General features: G+C 41.1%; 1 protein-coding gene and 1 long non-coding RNA gene across 3 annotated transcripts; one reads left to right on the forward strand and one right to left on the reverse strand.

The window, feature by feature from the left end:
• Nucleotides 1–27,984, forward strand: HABP4 (hyaluronan binding protein 4). Of its 2 annotated transcripts, XM_030566056.1 has the most exons (8): nucleotides 1–481; nucleotides 11,992–12,142; nucleotides 15,724–15,885; nucleotides 16,076–16,147; nucleotides 17,700–17,783; nucleotides 24,096–24,264; nucleotides 25,984–26,166; nucleotides 27,434–27,984. In XM_030566056.1, the coding sequence occupies exons 1-8, from the start codon at nucleotides 178–180 to the stop codon at nucleotides 27,488–27,490; spliced, it is 1,182 nt and encodes a 393-aa protein (XP_030421916.1). In that variant the 5' UTR covers nucleotides 1–177; the 3' UTR covers nucleotides 27,491–27,984. The 2 variants fall into 2 exon arrangements, with proteins under 2 accessions (XP_030421916.1, XP_030421917.1); XM_030566057.1 differs by lacking the exon at nucleotides 16,076–16,147.
• Nucleotides 8,718–24,089, reverse strand: LOC115653185. The gene is made up of 3 exons (XR_004000873.1): nucleotides 19,346–24,089; nucleotides 17,024–17,070; nucleotides 8,718–8,804 (listed from the first exon to the last, which is right to left on the reverse strand). It is a non-coding gene; the product is annotated as an uncharacterized LOC115653185 (long non-coding RNA).

The following is a 27,984-nucleotide window of genomic DNA, read 5'->3' on the forward strand; positions in this document are numbered from 1 at the left end:
CCCTCGGGGTGTAGGGAGGGGTCGAGCGGCGATGGCGAGCTTGTCTGGGCCCTGTTGAGCCGGGCTCGGCTCTGTGCCCGTCCCCTGTTCCTTCCCTGCCGAGCGGGTTGGTTTCGTCCTGCGCACTGGTAGCGCCCGCAGCTGCCGCCGCCCGGAGGTGGCGGGGCGGCCGCGGCGATGATGAAGGGGGCGCTAGGGAGCCCGGTGGGCGCCGCCATGCAGGAGAGCTTCGGCTGCGCCGTCGCCAACCGCTTCCACCAGCTGCTGGACGATGAGTCCGACCCCTTCGACGTCCTCCGCGAGGCCGAGCGCCGCCAGCAGCAGCGCAGGAAGCGCGATGAGGCCGCGGCAGCCGCTGGCGGCAGGAAACCCGCCCCCGGCCAGAGACCCGGCCCCGCCGCCGGCAAGAGGGAGTCCCAGAAAGAACGCAAGGTCCTGCAGCCCGAGAGCCCCGCGGCGCCCGGAGCCCCGCCGCAGCCCGGTACGGGGAGCGGCCCGCCCCCGCCCCCTGGGGCCGGCGGGAGGCAGTTGAACTCTTTCTTCCCTGTGGGGGGCCGGCTGGGCGGTGGGCGGAGCGGTGGGTTCCTGCTGCTCAGGGCTGGGGCCGGCCGCGGCTACCGCCTAGCCCTGTGCTGGCCGGTGTCTAGCTAGACGCGGGAGGCTCTCCGAGAGTAGCTGTGAGCCTGGGGTGCGGCGCTGGCCAGGAGAGGGTGGGAACCGCTTGGCCTTCCGAGAACGGTTCAGGGATTGTAAGTAGGCAGGAAGCCTGCGTGCGGGACGGGACGCGGACAAGCGACTGGGCCCAGGTCACCTAGTGAGTTTGGCGAGCTGCCAACAACACACCGCCTGACGTCCAGCCCTGCCTGACCCGAACCATAGGACTGGCCCCCCTCTCGCTCGCTGTCTCTTATCTTCCCCAGGTTTTTCTCCTCCAATCATCTCTTGATGTTTGAGAGCTGAAGAACTTGGGGATCAGCTGGTTGTGACTTTAAAGAGACTACCTTTAAGTTCAAATACATGACCAAGTGATTATCTTGGCTCAACATAAAAACGAGGTTAGAAGTGAAGTTATACCATTGTTCAGCAGTAGATGAACCAGCTAGGGCTAAAATCTGTGTACAATTGAGTCTATACTTTTAACGTTTTTATTTTAATGTTCTGAACACACAAATTGTTCAGACAGCAGATAATCAGATGCACAGACTAAACTGTGGTGATGTGACTTAAACTCTTTACATTTTATAAGTCCACTCTTTGTTGAAGGCGAGAGTGCTTCTGGTAGAAATGTAGTGACACTACTCTAATAGCACTGAAACTAAAATACATAGAGGTAACACTGTTTCAAGTGCATAAGCCAAAATAATTTAGGAGAGTGGTGACATTGCGATTGAGCATTTATTAAGGTTGTCTTTACTTTTTAGCATTTTGGAGGCGAGCCTGGGCGATGTTGAAACACAGCTCAGTGATTTAAAGATCTAATTTAATAAAGAGAAACTACTGATGTCTGTAAAGTGATTTAGAAGAAGAGGACTAGTGTTACTAAGGGCTTGTCTACATCACAAAGTTGCAGCGCTGGTGAGGGGGTTACAGCGCTGGAACTTAGGAGGTGTACACATCTGCAGGGCATCACCAGCGCTGCAACTCCCTGTTTGCAGCGCTGGCCGTACTCCCGTTTTGTCTCGGGTGTAGAGGATCCAGCGCTGGTAATCAAGTGTAGACACTTACCAGCGCTTTTCTTGACCTCCGTGGAATAAGCAGGTATCCCAGCATACCTGAGGAAGCCTCTGGTAATCAAGCTGGTCTCCTTCCCCGGTTTGCTCTCGCGTTCCCCGAACCCCGAGCAAGCAGGTCTCCTTCCCTGCGGTTTGCAGGGTGGTTCGGGGAACGTGAGAGCAAACCGCGGCGAAGCTGGTCTCATTCCCCGGTTTGCTCTCGCGTTCCCCGAACAAGCAGGTCTCCTTCCCTGCGGTTTGCAGGGTGGTTCGGGGAATGCGAGAGCAAACCGCGGCGAAGCTGGTCTCCTTCCCCGGTTTGCTCTCGCGTTCCCCGAACCCTCCTTGAAGCCGCCCAACAGCGCTGCAGTATGGCCACATCTAACACCACTTGCAGCGCTGGTTGCTGTAAGTGTGGCCACTCTGCAGCGCTGGCCCTATACAGCTGTACTAATACAACTGTAACAACCAGCGCTGCAAAATTTTAGATGTAGACATACCCTCAGTAACAAAGTTGACCACAAGCATTTGTGGACCCTATAATCAGATTGCAGTTATATAACATCAGTTGAACATAAACATCTTAATGGAGCCAGGATGTCACTTCTGTTTTTAAGTCCAGTGTTGCAGAACTCCTGTCAGAACAGTGTGCATCTGAAAGTTCACTATTTTTTTATAGGTAGGTTCTTGTATCGCTTTCAGTACTGTAGTACCTGAGTACCTTACAGCTTATGTATAGAATAACTTTAGGTACAGGCTTGCCAAGGCTGTGATTTGTTTCCAGTACAAAATGAGCTGTGCAAATGTAAATATTGTATATCTGGTTCTAGATATTGCAATGGATTCTTTATATTTTGGAGCACTATAGTAGTAGTTGATTTACTAACCCCTCAGTGTAAATTGAACACCATGGGGTTGTTCTGTGTGGTGCTTGTCTTCTCAGTCCTTCAGCATGTGTTTTGGCCAGTTTAGTGTTTTGCAGTCGCCCTGCACCTGAGGTGCTAGAGAGCTGACTCAGACTTTTGAAGAGCACAGCAGCACCTGCTTTCTGAGCTCAGATCTGTTTGTTTCATGCCTGCATTGGTGCTGTAGCATAATTCCAATCAAGGATAAACAACAGATCCCTCCTTTCAGTTGTTTTCTTTTCAAGTACGACATCAAATGAGGAAAAAGAGCCATTCTGCAATTTCAAACCTTGTCTGTGGCAGAGCAGTGCTGAAGACCCCTGACCATTTTTGTTGCATTGTCTGCCTTGAAATAGACCAAAATGCTCTGGGGGCCAATGTCACCCTGAGCACTGAAGAAGCATCAGTAGAACCCCAGGGAGATTACAGTAAGAATAGCACCAGGCTGGCTTTGACTACTTTGAAGTGTAATTCCTTAAAGTTAAAACTTTGAGTTGGTCAAGAGTGCTGAGTGCTAAGATTTGGTACTAGAGCTGCTTACACAGTGCAGGCCCAACTCTTCTCTGTCAAATCTGGCAGGGCAGCTTTTCTATGAAAGTAGCTGGTAATGTCATCTTCAGAGCTGAAGGCTCTGCCAGGCATTTGTGGTCATTGGTACTGCTCTTCAGGTCACAGGATGAGACAGTCTTTTCTAAAGAGGGAGGAATTCCTGAGGAGTGGCTCGCAGCACCCTACTGCTCGATATCTGCATTGTAGCCTCTATACCAAAGGTGGGCAAACTACGGGCCACGTGCAGCCCGCAGGACCGTCCTGCCCAGCCACTGAGCTCCCACCTGGAAGGCTACTCCGGCCCCTCTTCTGCTGTTCCCCCCTCCTCTGCAGCCACGCCACTGTGCAGGCAGTGTTCTGGGAGGCGGAGTTGCGTGCTCCTGCAGAGCAGCGTGTCTGGGTCCAGCCGGGTGGCATGGTTGCCAGACATGCTGCTCTGAGTGGCATAGTAAGGGGGTTGGATAAGGGGTAGAGGTTTGGGGGGGTAGTCGGAGGATGGGGAACGGGGGGTGGGGGGGTTGGGATAAGTGTGGGAGTCCAGGGGATCCTGTCAAGGTGCGAGGGTGTGGATAGGGAACTGGGGGGTTGGATAGATGTGGGATCCTGGGGGGACTGTCAGGGAGCGGGGGTGTGGCTAGGCATCAGGGGGGCAGTCAGGGGTCTGGGAGCAGGGGGTTTGGATGGGGATGAGGTCCCAGGGGGTGGTTAGGGGTGGGGGTCCTGGGAGGGGGTGGTTAGGGGACAAGGAGCAGGGGGGGTTGGATGGGTTGGGGATTCTGAGGGGGGCAGTCGGGGTGGGAAGTGGAAGGAGGTGGATGTGGGGTGGAGGCCAGGCTGTTTGGGGAGGGACATCCTTCCCTACCTGGCCCTCCATACAGTTTTGCCACACCAGTGTGGCCCTCAGGCCAAAAAGTTTGCCCATCCCTGCTCTAGACTCTCTCCCCTTCAGTTGTTCATGTATGAGTAGCAAAAGGGGATACCTCTTTGAGACTAATCCTGTGCAAGGCTGCCATGAAGCTAATAGTTAGAGCCCTGCCAAAATCAGGGTCAATTTCACAGGCAGAGAGTTTTAAAATCAGTCAGTTTAACATTTTCAGATGTTTATATCTGAAATTTCATGATGATATAACTGTGGGGTCACAGAGCTGTTGTAGGGGGGTTGCAGAATAGCCACCATCACTTCTGCACTGCCTTCGGAGCTGGACATTGAAATCAGCAGCGATGGAGCATCCTGCAGCTGGAAGAGGCTCGCGGAGGTGGGTCTGATTTCCCCCATGCAGCTGGGGGCTCCTAGCATGCAGGGGCTCCAGCTGCTAACCCTGGCTGAGAGAGAGATGGGATTTCCTCTTTCCACTGAGCTTCCTGCAGCTGAAGAAGGTTCTTAGATGTGGGTCTGATCTTCCCCAAAGCTGCTGGGCAAATCACAGCTGTGGGCTTCTAGTTGCTAGTCTGGGTCAGGCTGGGGAGGGACAGGGCTTCCTCTTCCCCTGCAGCTTGTGTGTGATTAGTTGTTCCAAATACTTCCTGCTAATCAAAATGACAAAAGATCTCTGACCCACCCTAGATTTCAAGTAAATCAGTATGTTGTCAAAGAGAAGTTGAAGACTAACACCCTGAGAGGCAGCTGATGATGCACTCTGGACTTAATTTCAGTGCTCAGGAAGTATTTCTGTGAGCATATATACAGCCATAATCTGATTTGCAGTTGAGGAACATTGCTACCAATTTTGTGACTTGTCTTCTGGGAGAGTGTTGGCTTCATATGTTTTCACAAAAGCCACAACTACGATCAAGCATATCTGCATAGGCAGGAACGGCATATGATGTCTGTCTTGAACAACTGACTGATTACGGACACTACTCTGAAGAGTTTTGGATGACTGATCTATATCAACATTGGGGGTGTTCCTAATATTAGGGTTCATGATAAACTACCAAAAATCTAAACTTGCCCCTAATAGGCAATTAGAATTCTTTGGAGCCTTGCCTGGTTATGGTTTGACTGAAAGCCTACTGCCCGACCCAGTACAGAAGCCAGAGCAGAAGAGAATACGCAAGAACTTGTTAAACTCCTTACAGGCTGAATTTGGCAAAATTGTAGAGTTTTCTAATGATCCCCACGTGTTGAAGAATACAGCTTTATTTTAAAGATAAGTGAGGTGTTTTCTTGAATTGGCTTGTAATAGACTTCAAGGGACTTGTTACTAGACTCTTTGCAAATTAAAAGTTTAAGTACTTGAACAGCCAGGACTGATTCTGGTATTATGGTTAAAGTACTACTGTGCAATTTTCATTACAGTAACTTGATCTAAATTATTTTATGTAGTTTACTTTGACTAGAAAAAAATTGCTAGTTAAGAGCTGTTCCTTGCAACATGTAAAATCTGAATATAAACATTCAGCACTCTTCAGAAAGATTTGAATTTCACTCATCTAGACATCCTGTGACTTCAGATCTTCAACTAGTAAAACTGTCCCTCTGTCAGACTGTGCTCAAAAGTTCTATGTAATATTCTTCAATATAACTCTTTTTGTGGTTTGAATGGAGGTTTTATTGTATTTGCATACTACTGTAAATCAGCTGCCTTTTTTTTTCTTTGTCTTGACTGGTTCTCAACCTTTATTCCTAAGTGAATTCCCACTTAATCATGGAGCTCACCTGGAAGTGAGTGGTTCATAAAGCAAATGGAAGTCATAAGTCCAGTTGTCTATTAGATGTTAGCCTTGCACAGCTTAATATTAAATCTTTTTTAATCCAGAATACTATCTCTGGGCTTTGTTGTTAATTAGATGACACAATAACAAGAGCAGTGCCATTGTTAATTGAGCTAACCTTTTTTTAAAAATCTCTGTTCTTCAGACTACCAAGCTTCTCGTGCTTCCTTATTCTTTCAGAATAATGGTGGATGTTTACTGTTTGAAAATGCCTTGTTCTTTGGTTTTTGTGTGTGGTGATAGGGCAAGGGGAGGAGTATGAAATGTAGGTATTATAGCTTTTGTAATGGTCCCTTGATGTTAGTTCAGCTCACCCATTCTTAAAACAGTGATCAAATTGCATTTGCCAGCAATTTATTGAAAGGGCCCAGTGAAATGCACAGTTTGCATTCTCTACCAGTCCAGGCAAATAAAAGTTGCTGATTCTGCAGTAATAAAAAGCTCTGTTCAGTTTGTCTCTAAGCCTATTATGAACATTTTAGGTGATTTGATTCCTATCTTTAGCATGTACACTTTGAAGATGGTGTAGTTTAGACATCATCCCTGATTGCTAAAAGATTAATTAATATCCACCATTTTAGTGGGTAGTAAGACACTAAATGTTCTGAAGAATCTAAGATCATGATGGTAGCTGTGAAAACCACGATTTTTTTTTATGACTAATTTCAATATAATTATTCCAGATATATAGGCATGAGGTTGTACAGGGGGAAACTCCTGTAGGTGATTCTGTTATAGAATGCTGGCATATTGAAAGCACAAGATCACAAGGTGGAAGTCTATCTCTATTTAGTTCACTGTGTTTATTGTATGAAATAGATATCAAAAATAGTTCTTTTTTAATGCAATTTCCTATCCTTTTTAAGGGAAAAATGAAAAGCAAATTCTGTTGGTTACAACAGTACTTCTTCCTGAGTCATTAATGAATTAATGTCCTGTATGGTGCCATATCTTATGTCAGTGACCTTTGAATTATAGAGCACCACTCCCCCCATTTCAATTCTAGTCAATTAAGACAGTAACCTTGCTTTGATGTTTAAATTCATTGTATTTTGAGCTTTCCCAAAATTTCCGTTTTGGGTGCCATAGATTTGTATATTTAAAATAAATGGCACTCAAGACTTGGGGGTAAGGGGAGCGAGATATGATAACTGGATGTTTTGGCAACTGAGTAGGGAATCTTTGGATGGGAAGGGGTTGGAACACCTATTAAGTGTGGATGTTGGTTTTGTGTTTTGATAACCACAAGGCATTTGAGGCTTTAGCTAGTGGGTTTTTAATTCCTTTTTTTTTTCCACTGTAATGTCATGACAGCAACTAGCTGCCCTGCTACTCACTCTCAATATCTGTTACTACATGCAACAGCAGTGAAGTATGTTAGCTTGACATTTCTTAAAAAATGGTCAGCAAAGTGACAGTCTTATCATTAGGCTTCAATGTCAACAGCCCAGTGGGAAGAATGGGGCAGCCGACCCCGTTCACAGCTAGTTGTTTTGATCTGCCTGCATGCTCATGCAAATATCACAATATCAGTTAGCATTTTGAAAGCTAACCTTCATAACACAAAGCTCGAGACTTTTCTTAGTTGTGCTAAGTTTTTAACTGTTTAAGAATCAGTTTTCATTTTTGTGGCAAATTGAGATATATGAATGGGGCAATTTATATGATCATAATCACATATATAGGGCCCTGTGTTAAGTTTGATGATGGAATTGCTCTGTTAGATGGGACATAATAGTGTGGCTCTGATCACTTGTCTTATGTAACGTTAACAACCAATTTGGACTAGATTAGGGATGTTAACCTCAGTTTCTGGTCACATTCCAACATTACTAAATATATTCTGCATATCTACATTTTTCCCTTTGGTTTCAAATCAATAGCATTCTTCACTTACTGTTTTATATAATGTGTATAATCTGTTGTCTGCGCTTCAATAATGGGCAGAATGATTTGTGTACAGTTTTTAAATTGCTTTAGTTTCCAATTCTGTAGGACAGATATTACATAAAATGTTTGCTCTAAGGCTAACCTGTTTGGAGTTTTCAATTTAAGTTGGGATAGTAATTTTCAGTGTAGTAACCTGCATTATATTTCTTTTATGGAAGGTTGAGTGAACTCCCAGAATCCCATAAATTTCTGTGGCATACATTAGCTGCCCAAAAGTCAGAGAGTGGAAGTTTAGTGAGGGATATGTGAATAGCTTAAATAAGCCACAATTGATGAAGATGTTGCACAGGAAGGGCTTGAATTAAAATTCCACAGGCATGTGTTGTGAAAGTCCTGAATTACGTGATCATATATGACCTTTTCCACGGGACCCCTGCCTCATTCATTGAGTGTCTCCAGGTGTTAACACTTGTCATGCAAACCCTACTCTGAACCGGTTATTTTCCACGTGTGTTTCTATAGTGCCCTGGTGACCAGGGTTCCAGGGGGTGGCCACACTGAGGCACAATTAGGGCAAACTGCAAAGAATGGGGCAGACAATCCTCAAAGCTAATGGATATTCCAATACTTAGATTTATCAAGCCAGCACAAAACAGCTTCTATAATACCTTACTGATTACCCAGAAGTCAAAACACAGTTCCCTTAAAAGCAGTCCAGTGTTTGGGCTCCCTCCTAGGCAGCCAAGTCAAATATGAAAGTTCTACTAATCCCAAAGGATTGAACACATTACCTCCCAAATTAATGAATATGCGCTTACAGCCAATTCTTATTAACTAAACTAAAAATTAATTAAAAAGGGGAAAAAAGTGAGTGAGTATTGGTTAAAACATCAGTATACATACAGACATGAGTACAGTTCTGATATCAGTTTCCTAGTAGAGATGGTGAGCTTTGTAGTTGCAAAGAGTTCTTTCAGAATTAGTCCATGGTTTATGTGGGACTGAACATCTGTCTTATGGACTCAAGCTTCCCCTGCAAAAAGAATCAAGATCTGAGATCAAAGGATCAGGTCCCAAGAGTCTTTTATATAGTTTTCTAGCAGCCTCTTGAACAATAGGCTTTTGAAGTAACCTATTTCCTAAACATCACTGGTAATTAATGACATGGATTAACATAAGGTAATTATTCATTAAGCAGTTCATATACAGTTTACCACAGACTTCAAACAGACATATAGACTGACATTTTCACTCAAGATTCATCTAAATGTTAATATTCCCTTTTGATCTCTGAATCAATAGTTATTGTAATAGACAGGAATTGTCTAAACACATACAATTAGTATCACTTCTAATTCTCTAGCAATATAGGTTTGCATTTCAAAGTTCTAGTCTATTTAACATAGAATGGCCCTAATTACCATTTACATACTCTTCTAAAGGTTGAACCTGGGTCAATTAGCCTGTGAGCTGCTTAACCCTTTCTGGCCATGTTTCACAGCTCTCCTCATGGTGTCTGAGTGCCTCATAAAGATTAAAGAATTCATCCTCACAATGTTCCAGATTAAATTCAGTGGTGGTATTACCCTCATTTTATAGATAAGGGAACTGAAGCACAGAGGCCAAAACTGCCAAGTGACCACTAATTTTGGATGCTCAACGTGAGACACCTGTGCTCTGGTTTGTTTTAAGATTGCTTAGGGTTTGTATAGCTCTTCATATGTCCAGAACTCATCTTCCATTGACTTCAGTTGCATTTGTATGCTCAACACATCTGTGTATCTGGGCCTTCGATCACGTTTTGGGCACTGTGTAAAAGACACCACTAGTAGCTAACTGTAAAAAGTTTGGTTGAAGTGACTTGCCCATTAACCCATTGAAATTCAGTGGCAGAGGCAAGGATAGAATTCAGTTCTCTTAGGTGGCATTAACTACAAGACCATCCTTTCTCACTTTCTGCAATCTCCTGCGTCATTCACTACACACCTTCCAACTTCTGCAACAGTTGAGGCACTGATATTATATACAATAGCCTTATTCATTTCCAGAGCACCATGCCTCTGCCACTGAATTCCAGTGGGGTCCTATGAGAAAAATAGTATGGGATCATGTAATTTAAAGACTGTATCATGGTGCTTACATAAAAGGGGAGAAAATTATGATTGCATGGGCCACCTTAATTCTGGCATTTCCTGAATGCTTGGCTTTGCAACCTTTACATACACTCATATGTATTTTTTGTGTAATTTCCTAATTTAAAAAAAAATCAGTTTTTAATCATATGGTGTGATAAATAAAAGGGGGAGGATATCTCCCTTTGATGGACAGCCAGCCAATTAGCTGTAAAATCCCTCTTGGTAGCCGTTCTTTACTTGCTTTACCTATAAAAGGTTAAAAAATCCCCCAGGTAAAGAGAAAAAAGTGGACACCTGACTAAAAGTGCCAATGGGAAGATAGAACTTTTTTAAATTGGGAAAGAAGCTTTCCCTTTGTTTTTCTTGGGCTGCAGAGACACAGGCAGTAATGCTGTAACCAGCTTTAAGCCAGGTATGATTATAGATTATCAATTCATACCTTGAACCTACTTATCTGGAGCCTCAGATATGTAAGTAAAATTAGGGAATGTCTAAAAAGATGCAAAGGGTTATTTCTTTTACTTATTGGCTCGTGGACTCCTCTGTGCTAATCCGAGATGCCTTTGTTTTGGTTGTAATCTTTAAGTTGAACCTCCAAGAAAGCTATTTTGAGCTCAATTTTTGGACTTGCTCTTTTAAAATCTAGCAAAAGCCAAAGTTCCAGATGTGTTTACTTTCTTTTTGTTTTTAATAAAATTTACCTTTCTTAAGAACATGATTGGATTTTTGGTGTCCTAAGAGATTTGTGCATGTTGTTTGATTAGCTGGTAGGCACAGCTAATTCCCTTTTTCTTCTTTCTCTGCTCTTCCCCAGAGGGGGAGTGAAAGGGCTTGAGGGTACCCCACAGGGAGGAATTCCCAAATGTTCCTTCCTGGGTCCAAAGTTTTGTTTTGTTTTGTTGTTTTGCATTTGGGTGGTGGCAGTGTTTACCAAGCCAAGGTCAGAAAAAAGCTTAGGCATTTAATACAAGCCTGGAGTGGCAAGTATTCCTTTTTAACTTCCTCGTGGGCCCCACTTCTGCACTCGGAGTGACAGAGTTGGGATTCAGCCTTGACATATGGCATCATAATCACACCCACATGTTTCATCAGTCCATTGCATGGACTTTTTCCATTTAAACTAATGGAGAAACTGATAGCCGTATGATTAGAGTCAAGGTGGGTGAGGTAATGTCTTTTATTGGATCAACTGCCATTGGTGTGAGAGAGAAGCTTTCACACAGTTTCTGCTTCAGCTCGGTGTAAGCTCGAAAGCTTGTCTTTCATACCAATAGCAGTTGGTCCAATAAAAGATAATCCTCACCCATCTTATCTCTTTAATATCCTGGGACTGATATGGCAACAATAACACTGCATACAGCAGTAGTAATTATCACTTTCTATGGACAACCACTAGAAAGGGATGACACTTTGTCAGTGGGTTTCACATCTGTTTACTGATTGTAGAGGAATGTAGACACTGAGGACTCCTGGGTTCAATTCCAGGTTGTGGTGGAATATGTTCTAAGGGGTATAAATCTGCCTGTTTTTGTCCCCCTCTGCTCCTATTTACATCCAGCTTTCTGACTCCTGTTCCCCATCCTCTGGCTCCTGCAGCAGCCTCGCTTCTCCTCTGCTCATTCCTCTGAGTTCCAGTCAGGCTGTTCTGCCATCTTGCTGTCTGGGTGACCACAGAGGGAGGCAGAGTTCCTGTAACACCTTTTTTTTTTTTTTTTTTTTTTTTTTAACATGAGCAAAATGAGGTATTTTTCCTAATCTTGTTTTCTGAAATGGCTGCACTATGTTAGCCGAAACACTCCAGAATTTTCAGCCTGGGGCAGATGCCTGGCATGGTAATTTCAGCCTGAATTGCTAAAGTTTGGAGTTACAAGCAACAGAAAATATGGTCTTTTATGATAGGAAGTGTTAGGCAGCCTTGACCACAGGTGGTGCTACCAGCTCAGCCCATAGTAACTTGGTAGGAGTGCAAAACTAGAGGACTATATGGTGGCATAGTCATCTTTTTTGAGCTAGTAGTCTGGTAATTGCAACTAAATCTATTAATGCTGCTTATGTTTAGACTCGTCACAATTTTTTTGTGTGCAGGTCAGAAGCGAGCTCCTAAAAGGGGAGAACAACAAGGATGGAATGATAACAGGGGAACGGAGGTAAAACAAGACAAAGCCGAATGGAAACCTTCCTTCAGGGAATACCGTCCCTATGAAAAGGAGAGACAAGTGGAGTTCACAGTAGAAAAGTATGTATTTCTAAGAAGATGCAAGATGGCCCTCAATGAAGGGTTTGATGTCCTGAGAGGCTTTGATGGACTCCCATTCAGTTAGCACTTAGTAGTGTGGTAGCCTAGTTTTGGCTGTATAAAGACTGATATGACAAAGAATCAGTTCTCAGGTAAATTATCCTGTATTTATACTGTAGTCAGAATGTTTTATGGGTCTGGTGTCTTCATGTCAGTTAAATTTCTAATGGAATAATACAAGCTTTTTTGGTAGTTAAGCAATTGGTTTAAAGGTCTGGTTTCAGTATCTACCATGTAGAACTTAATGTTTCATGACTTCTGCATATGAGTATTAACATCACCAACCAGATTTTAAGTAATTGTACATCTAGCCCCCATAGACTCTGAAGCAAAATAGGGCCAAATTCCATTAACCCTTAAATTCAGTGGCAGTGCTCACTTATTGTATCTCCATGAAATACCTCTGCCCAGATGTATACAATTAGCTTGTAGCTAAAAATAATAGATGTACAACTTGTCATTGCTTGTTTTCAGAAATGGCTGTGTTTGAGATAGATAGAGATATAGAGATCCCCTATGCCACCCTCTCCCTCCCAAGGAATCTCTCTGGGCTTCAGTGGTTAGTGTTGTTTCAGCAGGCAAGCTCAGAATATCCTTCCTGCCACATAAGTGCTAGGTGGGTGGGGAGCTTGTAGTCAGCTTCAACAATTCATTTCTCAGTTCCCTGGGTCCCAGTTGCTGCTCTATCTGTCGCCTAGCGGTGCAACCTGCATTTCTTGTTATTCCTGTTCCTTAGCTGTGGCTCCTTTTTACCACCACCCCTCTTTCCTTCTCTCCCCAAAAAGAAATGTGAAGAGCATGCACTGTAATGCAGTTTCCTCTTGTGGGGAAACGTGCAGAGCAAGAGGTAGTTTCATGCAGACCCCAGCAGGGCAGGGAGACAGACAACAATGTGGATTGCCTGGCTGCAGCAAAGTAACACAAGCTGCAGTAAAAATTGTTGAATTCTGTGGTATCTTGGGGGAGTGGGGAGGAGGGAATGCTAGATTCCACAGAGTCAGAGTCCAAGGGCCCCAAGTGAGATGAATGAGGCAGCTCACATGTTTCAGAGCCATCCCTTCAGATTCCTTGCAGACACTGAGGGTTATTGGTTAAGCCTGGGTCACATTTTCAAGGTTATTTTCGCAGCCATAATGGTTAAAACTTAAAAAAAAAAAAATTAAATGAAAGCTGAGATTATGGAGTATAACCCTGCAGCTAGGGATGGATTTTGCACCCAATTCTACAATTACGAGAGTACATGGCAGGGGGGGCCCTACTTATACCCACATTAGTTAATAAACCAGATCTACTCCTGACCATGCTGTATGCTGCTTGGTTAGTGAACTCAAATAAGTCAGTCTTGCTTTCTGTGTTTGTACTAGAATTCTTCTTGAGTTTCTTGTACTCATGGGGCTGAAACTGTTTTGTTAATTATTTCTCATGATTCATATTCATAGATTCTAGGACTGGAAGGGACCTCGAGAGGTCTTTGAGTCCAGTCCCCTGCCCTCATGGCAGGTCCAAATACTGTCTAGACCGTCTCTGATAGACATTTATCTAACCTACTCTTAAATATCTCCACAACCTCCCTAGGCAGTTTATTCCTGTGTTTAACCACCCTGACAGTTAGGAACTTTTTCCTAATGTCCAATGTAAACTGCCCTTGCTGCAGTTTAAGCCCATTGCTGCTTGTTCTATCCATAGGCGCTCAGATGAACAAGTTTTTTCTCTCTTCCTTATGACACCCTTTTAGATACCTGAAAACTGCTATCATGTCCCCTCTGTCTTATCTTTTCCAAACTAAACACACCCAATTCTTTCAGCCTTCCTTCATAGGTCATGTTCTCTAGACCTTTAATCATTCCTGTTGCTCTTCTTTGGACCTCCCCAATTTCTCCACATCTTTCTTGAACTGTGGTGCCCAGAACTGGCCACAATACTCCAGTTGAGGCCTAACCAGTGCAGAGTAGAGCGGAAGAATGACTTCTTGTGTCTTGCTCACAACACATCTGTTTATGCATCCCAGAATCATATTTGCTTTTTTTGCAACAGCATCACACTGTTGATTCATTTAACTTGTGGTCCACTATAACCTCTAGTTCCCTTTCTGCCATACTCCTTCCTAGACAGTCTCTTCCCATTCTATATGTGTGAAACTGATTGTTCCTTCTTAAGTGGAGCACTTTGCATTTGTCTTTTATTAATCTTCATCCTGTTTACCTGAGACCATTTCTCCAATTTGTCCAGATCAGTTTGAATTTTGACCCTGTCCGCCAAAGCAGTTGCAATCCCTCCCAGTTTGGTATTGTCTGCAAACTTAATAAGTGTACTTTCTATGCCAATATCTAAATTGTTGATGAAGATATTGAACAGAGCTGGTCCCAAAACAGACCCCTGCGGAACCTCACTTGTTATACCTTTCCAGCAGGATTGGGAACCATTTATAACTACTCTCTGAGTACGGTTATCCAGCCAGTTATGCACCTACTGTATAGTAGCCCCATCTAAGTTGTATTTGCCTAGTTTATTGGTAAGAATATCATGAGACTGTATCAAATGCCTTACTAAAGTCTAGGTATACCACATCCACTGCTTCTCCCTTATCCACAAGACTCGTTATCCTATCAAGAAAGCGGTCAGATTGGTCTGACCAGATTTGTTCTTTACAGATCCATGCTGGCTATTCCCTATCACCTTTCCACCTTCCAAGTGTTTGCAGATGATTTCCTTAATTACTTGCTCCATTATCTTCCCTGGCACAGAAGTTAAACTAACTGGTTTGTAGTTTCCTGGGTTGTTTTTATTTCCCTTTTTATAGATGGACACTATTATATTTGCCTCTTTTCCAGTCTTCTGGAATCTCTCCTGTCTCCCATGATTTTCCAAAGATAATAGCTAGAGGCTCAGATAGCTCTATTAGCTCCTTGAGTATTCTAGGAAAAAATATATGGAGCTATTCCTATCTCATAGAGCTGGAAGGGACCTTGAAAGATCATTGAGTCCAGTCCCCTGCCTTCACTAGCAGGACCAAGTACTTATTTTTGCCCCACATCCCTAAGAGGCCCCCTCAAGGACTGAACTCACAACTCTGGGTTTAATATGCCAATGCTCAAACCACTGAGCTATCCCTCCCCACTTGATAGTCTGACTTGAAAAAAAGCCAATGCTTACACCTTGCTACATGCAAATCTAACATACGAGGGCAGTAATAGTGCTTAATAAAATGCTTTTAGATGTTTGGCATATTTAGAAAAAAGCAAACAATTAATAGTCACTATACTAACATAAGGCTAAAAGAATGCAGACCTAAAATTCTTCTCACATTTAGCTTCTGTCTGTTTTTAATGCTGACAAAGAGCACCAGTCTGGGCATAAGATCAGTGTAGCATAAAATGTGATCTAAAAACTTCTAGTAATAGTGAGTGAGTATAAATTGATCTATTATGACAGCTGCACTAAAGCATCCCTATGACACCAGATTTTTTCCTACTGACTTTTATGTAGAAGTAGTCTAACTAAAAATCTTCCTTGTCTTTCAGGCCAGTTGACAGATTTGACCGGGAAAGACCAATGAGAGGTCGTGGGGGAGGAAGAGGTGGAATGCGAAGCCGAGGAAGAGGTGGTGGGATGAACAGAAGTCTGAATGGCTATGACCAAAGAGGGAAACGGGAATTTGAAAGACAGAGTGGGAGTGATAAAACGTAAGTACTTTGTGTATCTACTGCTCTCATCTAATATATTGATAACAAACACATACCTTAAACATTTCAATATCTTTTTGAAGGGTCGGAGTGGGAAAGGAGTATATTCAACAATTTAATAGTGCTTTTGGTTTGGTACATCATTGAGGGATGAATTTCTTAATTTGAAGAATACTGTTTCTGTCTCTAGAGGAATCAGAACAGAAGACAAAAGGGGTGGAAGTGGAGCTCACAACTGGGGAACAGTTAAAGATGATCTGAGGTACATGCAGATTTGTGCCCATTCTAGTTTATAATGATTTCTGTAAAGTAATATGCCTGATCACAGTTGCCTTTATTTCAAGCTTTATCCATTCACTCTGTCTTTAACTGTTATGGCCCTTTTGCTCAAGCTTACTGAGTAGATCCTGGCCTGAAGGAGATTCTTCATTTACAGCAGGCTTCTAAGTATATATTTGCCTAAGGCCAAGTCATCGTTTGACTAGAGTGAAATATAATTGGCTTTCCTATTTTAGTAAAAGGTGGGCTTGTGTAGTAAATGGTGGGCACTGTGACTGGCCTGTGTCAATGTTAAAGAGAATTCTACAATTCTAATAAGTATCTAGGTCTTAAAAATTGTTCTGTACTGTTTATCTGGTTCTGTTTGAAATTGCCCTGAACTGGAAACAGGACTGCAAGCCACCTTTTCTACCCCTTGACACAGCTGGAGATGTGCTGCTATTTCAGCTAAATATTATTCTGGTAACTGCATAAGCCAGCTTTCCTCCAAGGGGACATAGCAGGACTAACTTGCTTATCTGAATCCTCCTGAGCTGGCTTACCCTGGGGAGAAGAGAGGCAAAACTTATAATTTATAGTGGTCTCTGTAATGGCCATTAAATTCTATTCTTACTCATTGCATTGTCTAAATAACGTGCTATGTCTTTATATATAAACAATTTAATAGCTCACAAAGGCATATTTTTGTAATTTGAACTTTAAAATAACAAGTTTTTCAAGGGTTAAAAATGGGAGATAGAGTTAGTTATAACTTAAAATAAATCAGTTGGGTAATCTTAAAGGCTTAGGGTAAAACTTTCAAAAGTTTGTACCTTCCATCAGTAGAAATTGGTCCAATAAGAGATACTACCTCACCTACCTTGTGTGTCTCTCAAAAGCATGTAGGTCATCTTGGCATTCCAAGTGCTGTTGAAAGTCAATCAAAATGAATTAAAAATGAAACTTGGTATATGAAATGGTATAGAGAAGGTCAGCTGGGTATTTCTAGTTTACCTTTTCTCATAAAACAAGTGAACACCTATTGAAACTTAAATCAAATTTAAAGCTTATTAAGACATACGACATATTACACAGCACACAACTAACTTGTGGAAATTGGGGCTGCAAGACACTGAGGCAGATATATGTGATTCTAGAAAATTCATGTAAAGGCATTAGGTCTGTGGAATTTTCTCATATCCTGAACATGCACACTTTTGGCTTTCACATATTTGTGGATACCACTTCCTCCAGCCAAGGATTTCCAGTGCTTCCGACTGTATAATCCTGTATTACTAGCACACTAAACTAGTCTCATTTAATGGTTTTGTTGTGGTTTTTGGGTGATCAGTAGATTGGGAACTCTTATGATCACAGAGAAGTTCTGATAGAACACATCTATACGTTTCCAGACAGGGTACTATCTTCATTTGGTCATGAAATATGCACATTTACAGATAATGGAGTTTATTGAACTGTAAGGTTTCAGTATAACCTAGGGATGCTTTGTTGTCCCCCCCCCCCATGTTCCTCCCCCTTCCTTTCTATTTTTGCAGTGAGATGGAACAGACTGCTTCTGTGGAAGAGACTGCAGAAACAGAGGATCACCAAGGGGCACCTGAAGGAGAACTTCTGACCAAGTACAGTCTGTCTTGAATATCTTAATTCTAAAATGCAAACAAAATAACTGGCCAGTGCCAACGTGTCTGTGAAGCACTTAGCAGACATTTGGCACTATATAAATATTTTAGAATGGAAATACATACCTGGCAAAATGGGACTCCAGTCTCAGTTGAGGCCTTCAGATGCTACAATACATACATACTAATTCTAAGTAGTGGCATTATTAACCTGTTTTTTTTTGTTTGTTTTTTTTTTAAAAAACCCTCTAGCTCAGTAACTTAGATGATAAATTTCTGTAACGTATAAACTTGTATTTAAATGACAGAGAGTCCTCTCTAAGTTATTCTTAAACTCTATAAGGAATATAAATGATATAGTGGTGGTCTAGTTCCCAGTTTATTTTTAGATATATTACAACAGACATTTTACTTGTAAAACGACCCCTCATCAAGATAACTGTGGAACCATATAGTGATAACACGACTGAAATACATTAACAAAAAATTCCCTTATGAATCAGTCAATAGGGGTGTCTCCTATACAACAGGAACTTCTCCCTTGAGATTCATATGGGGCAAGAGTGGCCTTCCTCCTCCAAACCCAATTTTAAAAAAAGGACTGCTTGGAAAGAGTATTGTGGTTGTTTTTTTTTTTTATTTTTTTTAAAGCTAAGGTAAATTAAGATGTTTGCATTCTGATACTCAGTCGTTGGTTCTGATCAGTGTCCAAATGTGAAAATTAATTTTGCTTCAAAAGATCTTAATTATCAAGTTAGAAATTAGATCAACTCAACTGTTTTTAAATAGCTTTTTTTAAATATCTCCAGCTTGAACACTACCACCACAAATAGCTTGTAGTCAAGGGGCGGTGACATCAAAGTAAGGAGCAATATTTCAGCCAACATTCCTTTGTTTGAAGCTGGAAAGAATATCACTCTGTGTTTGGGTCAGCCATTAGACAGAAGCTGAAGGTATCTAATTATTGCCAACCACTTCACTATGATTTATGTACATCCATGTTCAAGTTGGAGATATTTTATAAGATTCTAAGTTGACCTAATTTTTCAATTATGCAATTAACATATTTGGGTTACTCAATGGTTTAAAGTAACTGTGGGCGAGGAGGGTCTCTTGGACAAACTTGAGTTAAGAATGTTGAGTTTCCAGAAACTTAGTTTTCAGCAGACTTAAATCATGTGGGCAGTGCAGGTAATCTACATAGAACTTAACTCTTATGTATGCACTACTATATACTTTAACAGAGCTAAATATTGAAAATAGTGGTTAAGCCTTTTTACTTGAGTGTCCTTGGTCATATTTCAGAGTCTCACATAATTTTCCTCTTTATGGTAGTTTGAAATCAAAATCAAGTTCAGCTATCCTAGCTTTTTCTTTGTAAGTACATGTGTTCTAACCTCAATTTTCTACTGAACATAGAGACATGAAAAGTACATCCAACTGTAGTGGGTAAACCTGGTTGGCTTTTAATTATGAAACTAATAAATGTGTAAGCTTATCACTCTGTTGCAATTTCAGACTATTCTCTGCAGAATCAGTAAGATAGGTCTGTATTTTCTTACCCTGTTAAGGCTTTCATTGCAGACAGGAAGACTAGAAACTTTCCTCCTCAATGGAAGTTTAGATGTAGGAGAAGTCCACAGCAATCTGGAAGAAAGCAGTATATGCAAAGGTTCTGTGAAAGGCACACTATCATATTTACATTGATGTAAGATACTATGACTCTCATCCTGAGAATTCTCAAAGCTGTGTGCAAACTAAATATGTATTAAATATATGGGTCTCACTGTGACTACCTCTGGTGGAAGATAGCAGCACAATGAGCCCACACTTCAGAAGAGTGACTAAATATCATATCTAATAGAGGCAGAATATATAATTAGGGATTGAATTTATTCAGAACATCTGCTAACACCTACATTCTTGGACAAAGTCAGACTGGTACAGTACCTTTATGACCTTTGCTGTTCAGAAGCAGGGGTTAGTTGAATAGAATACTAGTTTTAGTCTGTTTTTAAATGACTTGTTTTGGTGATCCTGTGTGCCTAATGCCTCCCTTCCTCTTGGAGGCTCTGCCTTCCAGAGTTGCAGTCTGTTGGCAGGTAATGCAGTAGCAATAGAGGCCTCCTGGTCAGGCAACTTAACAGGGGCCTCAAAATAGCTTTAACCTTCCTGGACTTAAGTAGTTAATTTTGACTTCTTAGAGTTCAGTGATTCCAGCTGCCTTTTAATAACCACTTGCAGTCAGGCACTCCGTTTCAAGCGTCATCTGAAAGCTCTAACTATTTAGTCATTCCCTCCCTTCTCAGTTTATTAGAACTGATCCTTTTAGGAAAAAGACCCCAGAAATTGAGTGTAGCATTTGTGAGGCTGTAGAACTATAGTTAACTTTCCTGGTCTTGCATTTAATAACCTGGGAGGCTTTTAATAGTACTGCACTGCAAGCTTGTATATACCTTTTCTGCCATCCTCACTAGATTCTTGTCCATCTTACTGTTTGGCTTTCATTTTTATATTGGTGCCAGGCAGCATAGTTTATCTTGTATTTATCTAAGTGTAACCTTATCTTAGTTCTATTTGTCCATATTTTTGAATTGTCTAGATTTCTTTCTAGCTTCTTTTTGTTTGCAGCCTCTCCTGACATAGTGTGCACACTATTAAGTTATATGCATGCTGTAGTATGAACATGTTCCAGGATGTAATTAATATATTAAACTATGAAAACAGTACTGGTCCCAATTGTCTTTATATTCACATTTTTATAATTACCTGGAAGACTTCTATGGGGCTTGTCTGCACAATTGGTTTAGGAACTTGTTAAAGCATTTTTTGAATAGTAGCTAGTAATATTTACAGATATATTCCTCTATTTTTACCTCTTACTGAGATTAGATTTATTTCCTGGATCTGCTACTTACTCTTGGTATTAAATCTATCCTTTTTCAGTTCTCTGGCACCTAATAAATTCACAGTTAATTACCACTATTCGTTCTATATTTCCTTCTTATCCTCATTTCTTTAGGAAACCTCCAATTTCCATCATCTAGTTTGCTGATATGTTTATCTGGCTACCATTTTAATAGCTCTATATAGCTAATCTATAGGTTTAGACAGATCCTCATTAGCATTTCATTCAATATATTTCTCAGTTTTGTTTGCAAAACTGATGGTGTTGATTGTCTCACCTACCAGCTTGTTGGTCTTCTGGAACCACTTATTAGCTTGATTAACCTTTTTTCTTAATCCTTTGGCTAATTGTCTTAATTTTAATTTTGGCACTAAAATGTATTGTTGCTGTCGTTTTCTGATTTTTCCGGCCCACCCTCCCATCAGCTAGTTACGCAATGTAGGTTGAATCTTTTCAGTTGAAGGTAAAGTAAATAAAGATTTTGCTGTCACCAAATTCTGAGCCATGCTTTTAGTGTTTACCATCTCTTAAGGTTTGTCCCTGGCTTCTTTTAGAACTGGTAATGTGCTATCAGGCAGATATGTTTGTGATTCCAGCCCCAACCCCTTCTGTATATTACTGTTCATTCAAACAAAGCAATCTTTCTGCAACCAAGAGGAAAAGACACTTTAAACTAATGCTTAGTAAAGGGCTATATCCAAAAAAATAGAAAAGAGAAACTGAAGCACAATTGAAAAGTAATGTGCAGCATTACTAAAAACCTCTTAAATGTATACAGGGATACCAAACTTATTTTATTACTGTCCTGCCGTGAGGCCCCAGTCGGGACTCTGCAAGGTATTATGCAAACATGTTGTAAATGGTAAATCCCTGCACTCAGGAGCTTATTAACTTTAGTTAATGAAAACATTCAATAGGTGGATAAAATAAGTGGGTAGGAGTGGAGAGCAGGAGGATGATGTAACAGTATGAACATCCTTTTCAAGTAGACCTTTAGTGCGCACAATGTAGTTTGCCACAGTGATATCACGATCTTAAATCCAAATTGAAATTATTTTCTTCAGGTCTTTTGTTAAGCCCTTGGTGGTCTCAGAATTTTAGGTTCTCACGTGGACCTGCGCTGCCTAAGTGACTTATCTTTCTTCTGGAAAATCTCTAGAATGTATATCCCCATGCAATTCTTGGGCAGTTGGCATGTTGTGGTCAGCTTTGATACAGATGTAAACCTGTTAAATCTCACAGTTCCCTCATTGCTTTCCAGTCTTCAGCATTTAATCTTCAGATTGGCCATTTGTACTTAAGTAGCAGAATCTCCTCCTGTTGTACTATAATCTGTAGCATTTTTGAAATACAAAAAGAATTCAGGAAGAATCCTAATACTCTTACTGGCTTCCTTCTCCATTCCTTGCTTTCCAGAAGGTAGTATACCTTTTATATAGATTTCCAACAGATCACTCTTAAACATAGTGAATACATCATATAATCTTTCCCCATACTACTTATTGCCCCAGGGTCACAGTTAAATCCTCATTCTCAGCACTATCCAAAACTGTTTTAACTGCCTCAACATTTGGCTTGTGTAAACTGAACATAATTTGTGGAGTTCCTAGACAAGACTATTGAGACATACCAAGAGATGGGTTAATGTAATTCTTTTATGACTATTAAGTGGTGATTTCTTGTTTTAGGAAACCTTATTTTAAAAGTTCTTCAGTCTGAGAGCCCAAATTAAATTTTTTCCTTTTCTTGTTTTCGTATATTATCTTGATATTCAGTTAAGTGCTTTCTCCTTCTACCAAGATTCCCCTGCTAGATCCTGCAGTGAAGTGAGACACACTGTTGCTATGGAGACAGCTCTGTCAACATTATGACTTCTACTGCAGGATCAAGTTGAAAGGAGGAGTAAGCCCTTGCTCTCATATAATCTAATAACGTAAATTTAGAGACTGTGCCTATCAGATGTTCATTGAACGCACTCCTATAATCTAAAAACAAATACATAATATGCTGCTGAAGTTAGTTCTGACTCCTCATGTCTCCAAGTTAACTCTTCCCCCTTTCATAGTTCAGATTTCTTTTTACAAAGTACAAAATGAAGTAAATCTATTCTATGCCAAATCCTAATGATCAAAAGCGTTGTGCTTCAGGCCAACAGGAGAAGCAAAGTGCAGATCTTGAGGACCTTTCACCATAAAATGGCCTAACAAACTTTAGGACATTGAAAACTTGTTCATAAAATGCCTCAATTAATCTCTACCATTGTGGCACATTGTGAGGAAAAAAACAGCTTCTCAGATGGCCATGACCCAAACCACACTTATATAAACACCTTTAATTACAACCAGAAACTAATATGATGAGCTCTCTGCAGCTAACACCACATGGTGAGCAATGCACTAGCTATGGCTTCCAAGTGCCCTTCAATGGTAGTCACATGTGGAGCGTATTGTAACAGTTAGCTGTACCAGACTGGATTGTGGCATGGTCTGCATCTTAAAGATTGTGGGAAGTGTAGCTGAATGTTGATAAAAAGGGGCTTTTGGCCACCACCTGTCTCATTCTGGGGAATCTACAAACGATGAGATATAGAAGCCTTTCAGATTATGAACTTTATCTTCCCTGTGTATGCTTGTTTATTGTCAATCTGTCCTACTTCATATGCCTCCTGGGACATACCAGCATTGTCAGTCTTCAACCTGATTGACATTTAGCCAGCTTGATCTCATCTGTGCCTTTCTTGGCCAGTTAACGAACCACATCATCCGGGTCTGACATCAGAGCTGCATGTTACGTGCATATTGATGACTACACAGCCCAAACTCTCTCCCTCGCTCTCCTGTACACATTTTTTAAAAAAGGGGTAACAAAGTAGAATCCTGTGATTACCCAAAATGATGTTCTGGGATCTCCCAAGAAGTGCGATTCTCTGAAGCATGATTCTGTCTAGTCTTGTCAGTCGGCAGGACTGGCCCAACAAAACCTTGTGGTCAGTGGTGTCCAAACCTGCTGACATGTTAGTCTGAACTTATTGCTAGGAGTAGCTCCACCAGCAAAACTGCAAGGTCTATGCTATACCAGATCAAAAGGCAGACTGGCTTAATGTTCCTTGACCCTTGTTAGCTGTCCTGGCTATGCCAAACCTTTTCATGATAAGAGAAGTTAGAGACAGCAGTAGTTAATGATTGGTTTCAAATATAGCATGAGAAATTATGAAAAATAAATGGGTCTGTGCTTCAGGTATATTTTCTGTAGTACTGAAGCTCTTCAAATACAATTCAGGGATGGCAGAGAATCTGAAGCATTCAAAATATTGTATTTAGCAAAGTACTCTGTCTTTAGGTTTTTTTGTTCTTCCTAGAATGTAACAAGCTAATGGTTTTTACTTTACAACTATAAACCTTTAGAGTTGCTGAAGGGGAGCCAGTGGAAGAAGTAGCTCAAGAAATGACTTTAGATGAGTGGAAAAATCTGCAGCAACAGAGTCGACCAAAGCCTGAATTCAACATCCGGAAGCCAGAATCCACTGTTCCTTCCAAAGCAGTGGTGATTCACAAGTCAAAGTATAGAGATGATGTAAGCATTGCTTTAGGATTCTCTAAATTCTGCTTTCACCCAGAGTTAGGACACTGGCTCCTTCCTGATTCTGAAAAAACTGGAAATAAGTATTCATATTTCAAGCGCCTGTAATCGTGTGCAAAAAAACCCATCAGATTCATTTTGTCCAGTCTCCAGGCATCCCTTTTGTATTATGAGCATAGGACGCTTGACATATCAAGTAGTAGTTAGCCCAGGTAAAGTTTCAGTTCTGCTTACTTTATGGATTAGTTTTAGGAGATTGAAGTCTGTCTCCTTGCCTGTGCCACCTTATGTACAATTCTGTTAACTGACTTGTAGGCACAAGTGAACTCTGTTTACTAAATGTTTTATATTTTAACTTTGAATCACTTTTTGATACACCTGGTGTTTAGCTTACTTGTTGCTTTACTAATGAATTTTTATCTGTGTATACTGGAAACTTAGTTTCCTAGCATCATCAGCATACCAAGTTGTCCTGAATCTGGTCACTATCGGTGAACCACTTGAGAACATCTGAACGATTTTTATGAGGACTATGGTTCTGCTTCTTAAAGTGATCCAGGAGAGCTTGTTTTATTTTCCACAACTCTTGTTCTGCTCAGAGCCACTACACTGTTTTAACTAAAGTTGTAGGGTGAAATCTTGGCCCCACTGATGTCAGTGGAACTAGATTTCTCCTATAGATTCTTGCCTAGACTTACTTAGACTGTAAGCTTTTCAGGGTAGGGAAGTCGCTGTGTCTGTTCAGCATCTGACATGATGGTGGGGGCTTGATCCTTGACTAGGACCCTTACACACCAAGAATCTGAATTTAAAAATTGATTCAGCATATGCTGGTCACTGTTGGACAATTGGGTAGATTGTACTTTGTATGTTGTTTACAATCCTACATCTGTGTTTCTGTAGTGTGGCTTTAGACTTCCCTCAATTACTAGCCTAGTGAGTTTAGGACCTGTCTTTCACAGAATCTGAAGAATATGCCTTAAATTTTATTTTACTCTTGAATAGACTTTATGTCTGACAGTAAAGGGGCCCTAGTATGCCAAGAAATGGGCCCTAGAGAAGTAGTGACTTGTCTGGTACAGGTATTCCTTAACACGGGCAATCTATTAGACTTCAAATTGGATACATGGGGAATATGATTTGCTGTACCTTTATAGCAGTACCAGGCACTACTGGTGGTGTATTGTAAAGGCTGTTATGGAAAATATTCTTTTAGTACACTAGCTATATTAATGCTAATTAAATTGTTGGCCTCTACAGCAACACTAGAGCTATAACTGTAGCAAGGCCAGTACTGGAATGGATCAGTGGTAGCAATTAAATAGATGGCAGTGTTCTGTTCTTATTCCTTTCCAGCCCTTCCTTAGAGGGTATCTCATGAGTAAACGCCTTGGGCCAGATTGTGCGGTCCTTCTGGAACTGTTGAGCTCTTGCCGCAGAGGATTTTCTCCGTGTGGGAGTTCTCTGGTGGTATAGAGCTGGCATAGCAGTTTCCTGTGTGCTTGTGCTTAACGGCACCTGAGCCAGCATAGAACTAACCTGAGAATGGAGGAGCTGCCATAGTTTCCCTTGTTACCCCCACTGCCACACAAAATTTAGGGGCTCCTGGGTATCCAGGAAGTCTGACTTTACTGGTGTGCTACTTGGTTTGTAATATAGTAACTCTTGTGAAGCTCTGAGCAGCATGCTAATTGCAGATAAATTCACTTTTAGATGTTAAAGGAGGATTTTGAGGATGACTCCCACATCTTCCGAAAAGCAGCTAATGATATAACTTCTCAGCTGGATATTAACTTTGGGAATCTTCCTCGTCCTGGGCGTGGAGCCAGAGGAGCACGAGGAGGTCGTGGACGTGTCAAAAGAGTCGAAGATACTGGGCCTAAACCAGAAGTGGTGGTACTTTGATTTTTGTGGCTATACGTTTCTAAATGACATGAGAATGCGAGGTCTTTATTTTTTTTTGCTGAGGACTTGTTAGTGTTTTGCTTACAATACTGTACCAGGCTTTCAGTCCATAGTATGTTGCTATACGTGGTGAAATTGCAATTCAGATTGCAAATAGCTTTTTTTTAATTTGTGAAGAGTTCACATTCAAAGGTCAAAGTTCAGGTCACTCTTATGACAGCTAGAAGGAGTAGTACAGGAGAAGTAACTTCTGGTTTCTGAAAAGAATTCTGATAAAATCAGAGAAATAACTCTGCACTTAAAATTACTAAAGGCTGTAGCCCTCAAGCAAAATTGCTGTGTAATAAGATTCTAATTCCTCTAGCTACCAAGAGTAAAGTTAATAAATGTTGCATGTTTGATCCATGCAGGTTAAGACACAGGAGATACAATCCTCTATTAAATAAATGACACGTACCTGCCACTTTCCATAGAAACCCGATTTAACATACTCAAAACCATTCTCCTCATAGAACTGCTTCTTTCACAGTTGGTATCATACCTGCCAAGGGTTGCTACCGTTGAGGTATGAAAACCAGAACATCTGAGACGATCCTGAGTCCATAAAACTGGGCAGCTGGCAGTGTGTGCTGAGCATCATACAGATTTCCTGGGGGAGCTACCTCAAAAAAGGGACAGTCCTGGAGATACCTGGGCTTGTAGCAACCCTATACTGCTTGAAGGTGAACAAACATGGAGGATTTTTTTTAATTAAGTAAAATCTCCAGGGTTCTTTCAGTTCAGCAAGGATAAAGTTTGAAACTTTAAAAGGGACATGGAATTAATCCCTCTGATGCTTTGTTCAGTAAAGCTACATTCTGAAAACACCTAGTAAATCAAATGTGCATCACTGTAGCATTTTGCACACAACTAAAAATTAACTCTTCAGTTTTTCAGTGTTTAAAATAACTTCTCATTCACTTTGAATGATGAGCTGCTTCCTGTGTTTGTCTATAGATTACCGATAGCTAGAATCTGAAGTATCTGGAAAATGTCACTATCCCAACACCATAAATATACCCATACCACGGTGACAGGTACAAGTCTAGTACCTGCATAGAAATAATGATGGATACAAAACAGTTTAGAAATAAGCATCGAATGCCTCTTAATGTAATTTAGCAAATAAATAAAATGGAACTAGTTCTGAGATAGATTGGAGACTTCAGATGTGTCCTGGATATGTGTATTTTTCTAAACTTACTTCCTCATTTTGTAGACACAAATCATTGCTCCAAATCCTGATGACCCTGAGGATTTTCCTGCTTTAGCTTGAAAGAACTGTCCTGAATGACAGCACCTCAAAGTAGCTGTGAAGAGACCAGTTTTATGTTGCTGTGGAAAAGGATCATCTAAGTCTGAAGGAAAAATGGATTTTTTTTTTTCTTGTGTGAAATGATTGCACTTCTATGGTATTGAGGGAAGGGGGCTCTGGAGAGATCAATGGACTGGGATCTTGCTACAGATTCCAGCACCTCCTTTTGGGATAACTGTGTTAAGGCTTATGGTATTATACTCAAGGGATTTCAATAAAGTTCAAGAGTACAGTGTTTAAAATGTGTATATAAAGATAATTTAGAATTTTCCATGAAAGCACAGTGAAGTGTAAGCTGTACAACATGGTCTGCTATTGGAAATCTGTAGCAAACCCTTGTAGACACTTGAAAACTGCTTTCCCTACTCCATTGAGTGAAATGTACCTTTGCATATTTTAAGCAGTTATACTGCAATTTTCATTAAGTTGACAAATAAAGAAAACTGCTAATTGGT

The sequence above is a fragment of the Gopherus evgoodei genome, chromosome 6 (genome assembly GCF_007399415.2).
Source record: "Gopherus evgoodei ecotype Sinaloan lineage chromosome 6, rGopEvg1_v1.p, whole genome shotgun sequence".
In the NCBI taxonomy this organism is placed as follows: domain Eukaryota; kingdom Metazoa; phylum Chordata; order Testudines; family Testudinidae; genus Gopherus; species Gopherus evgoodei.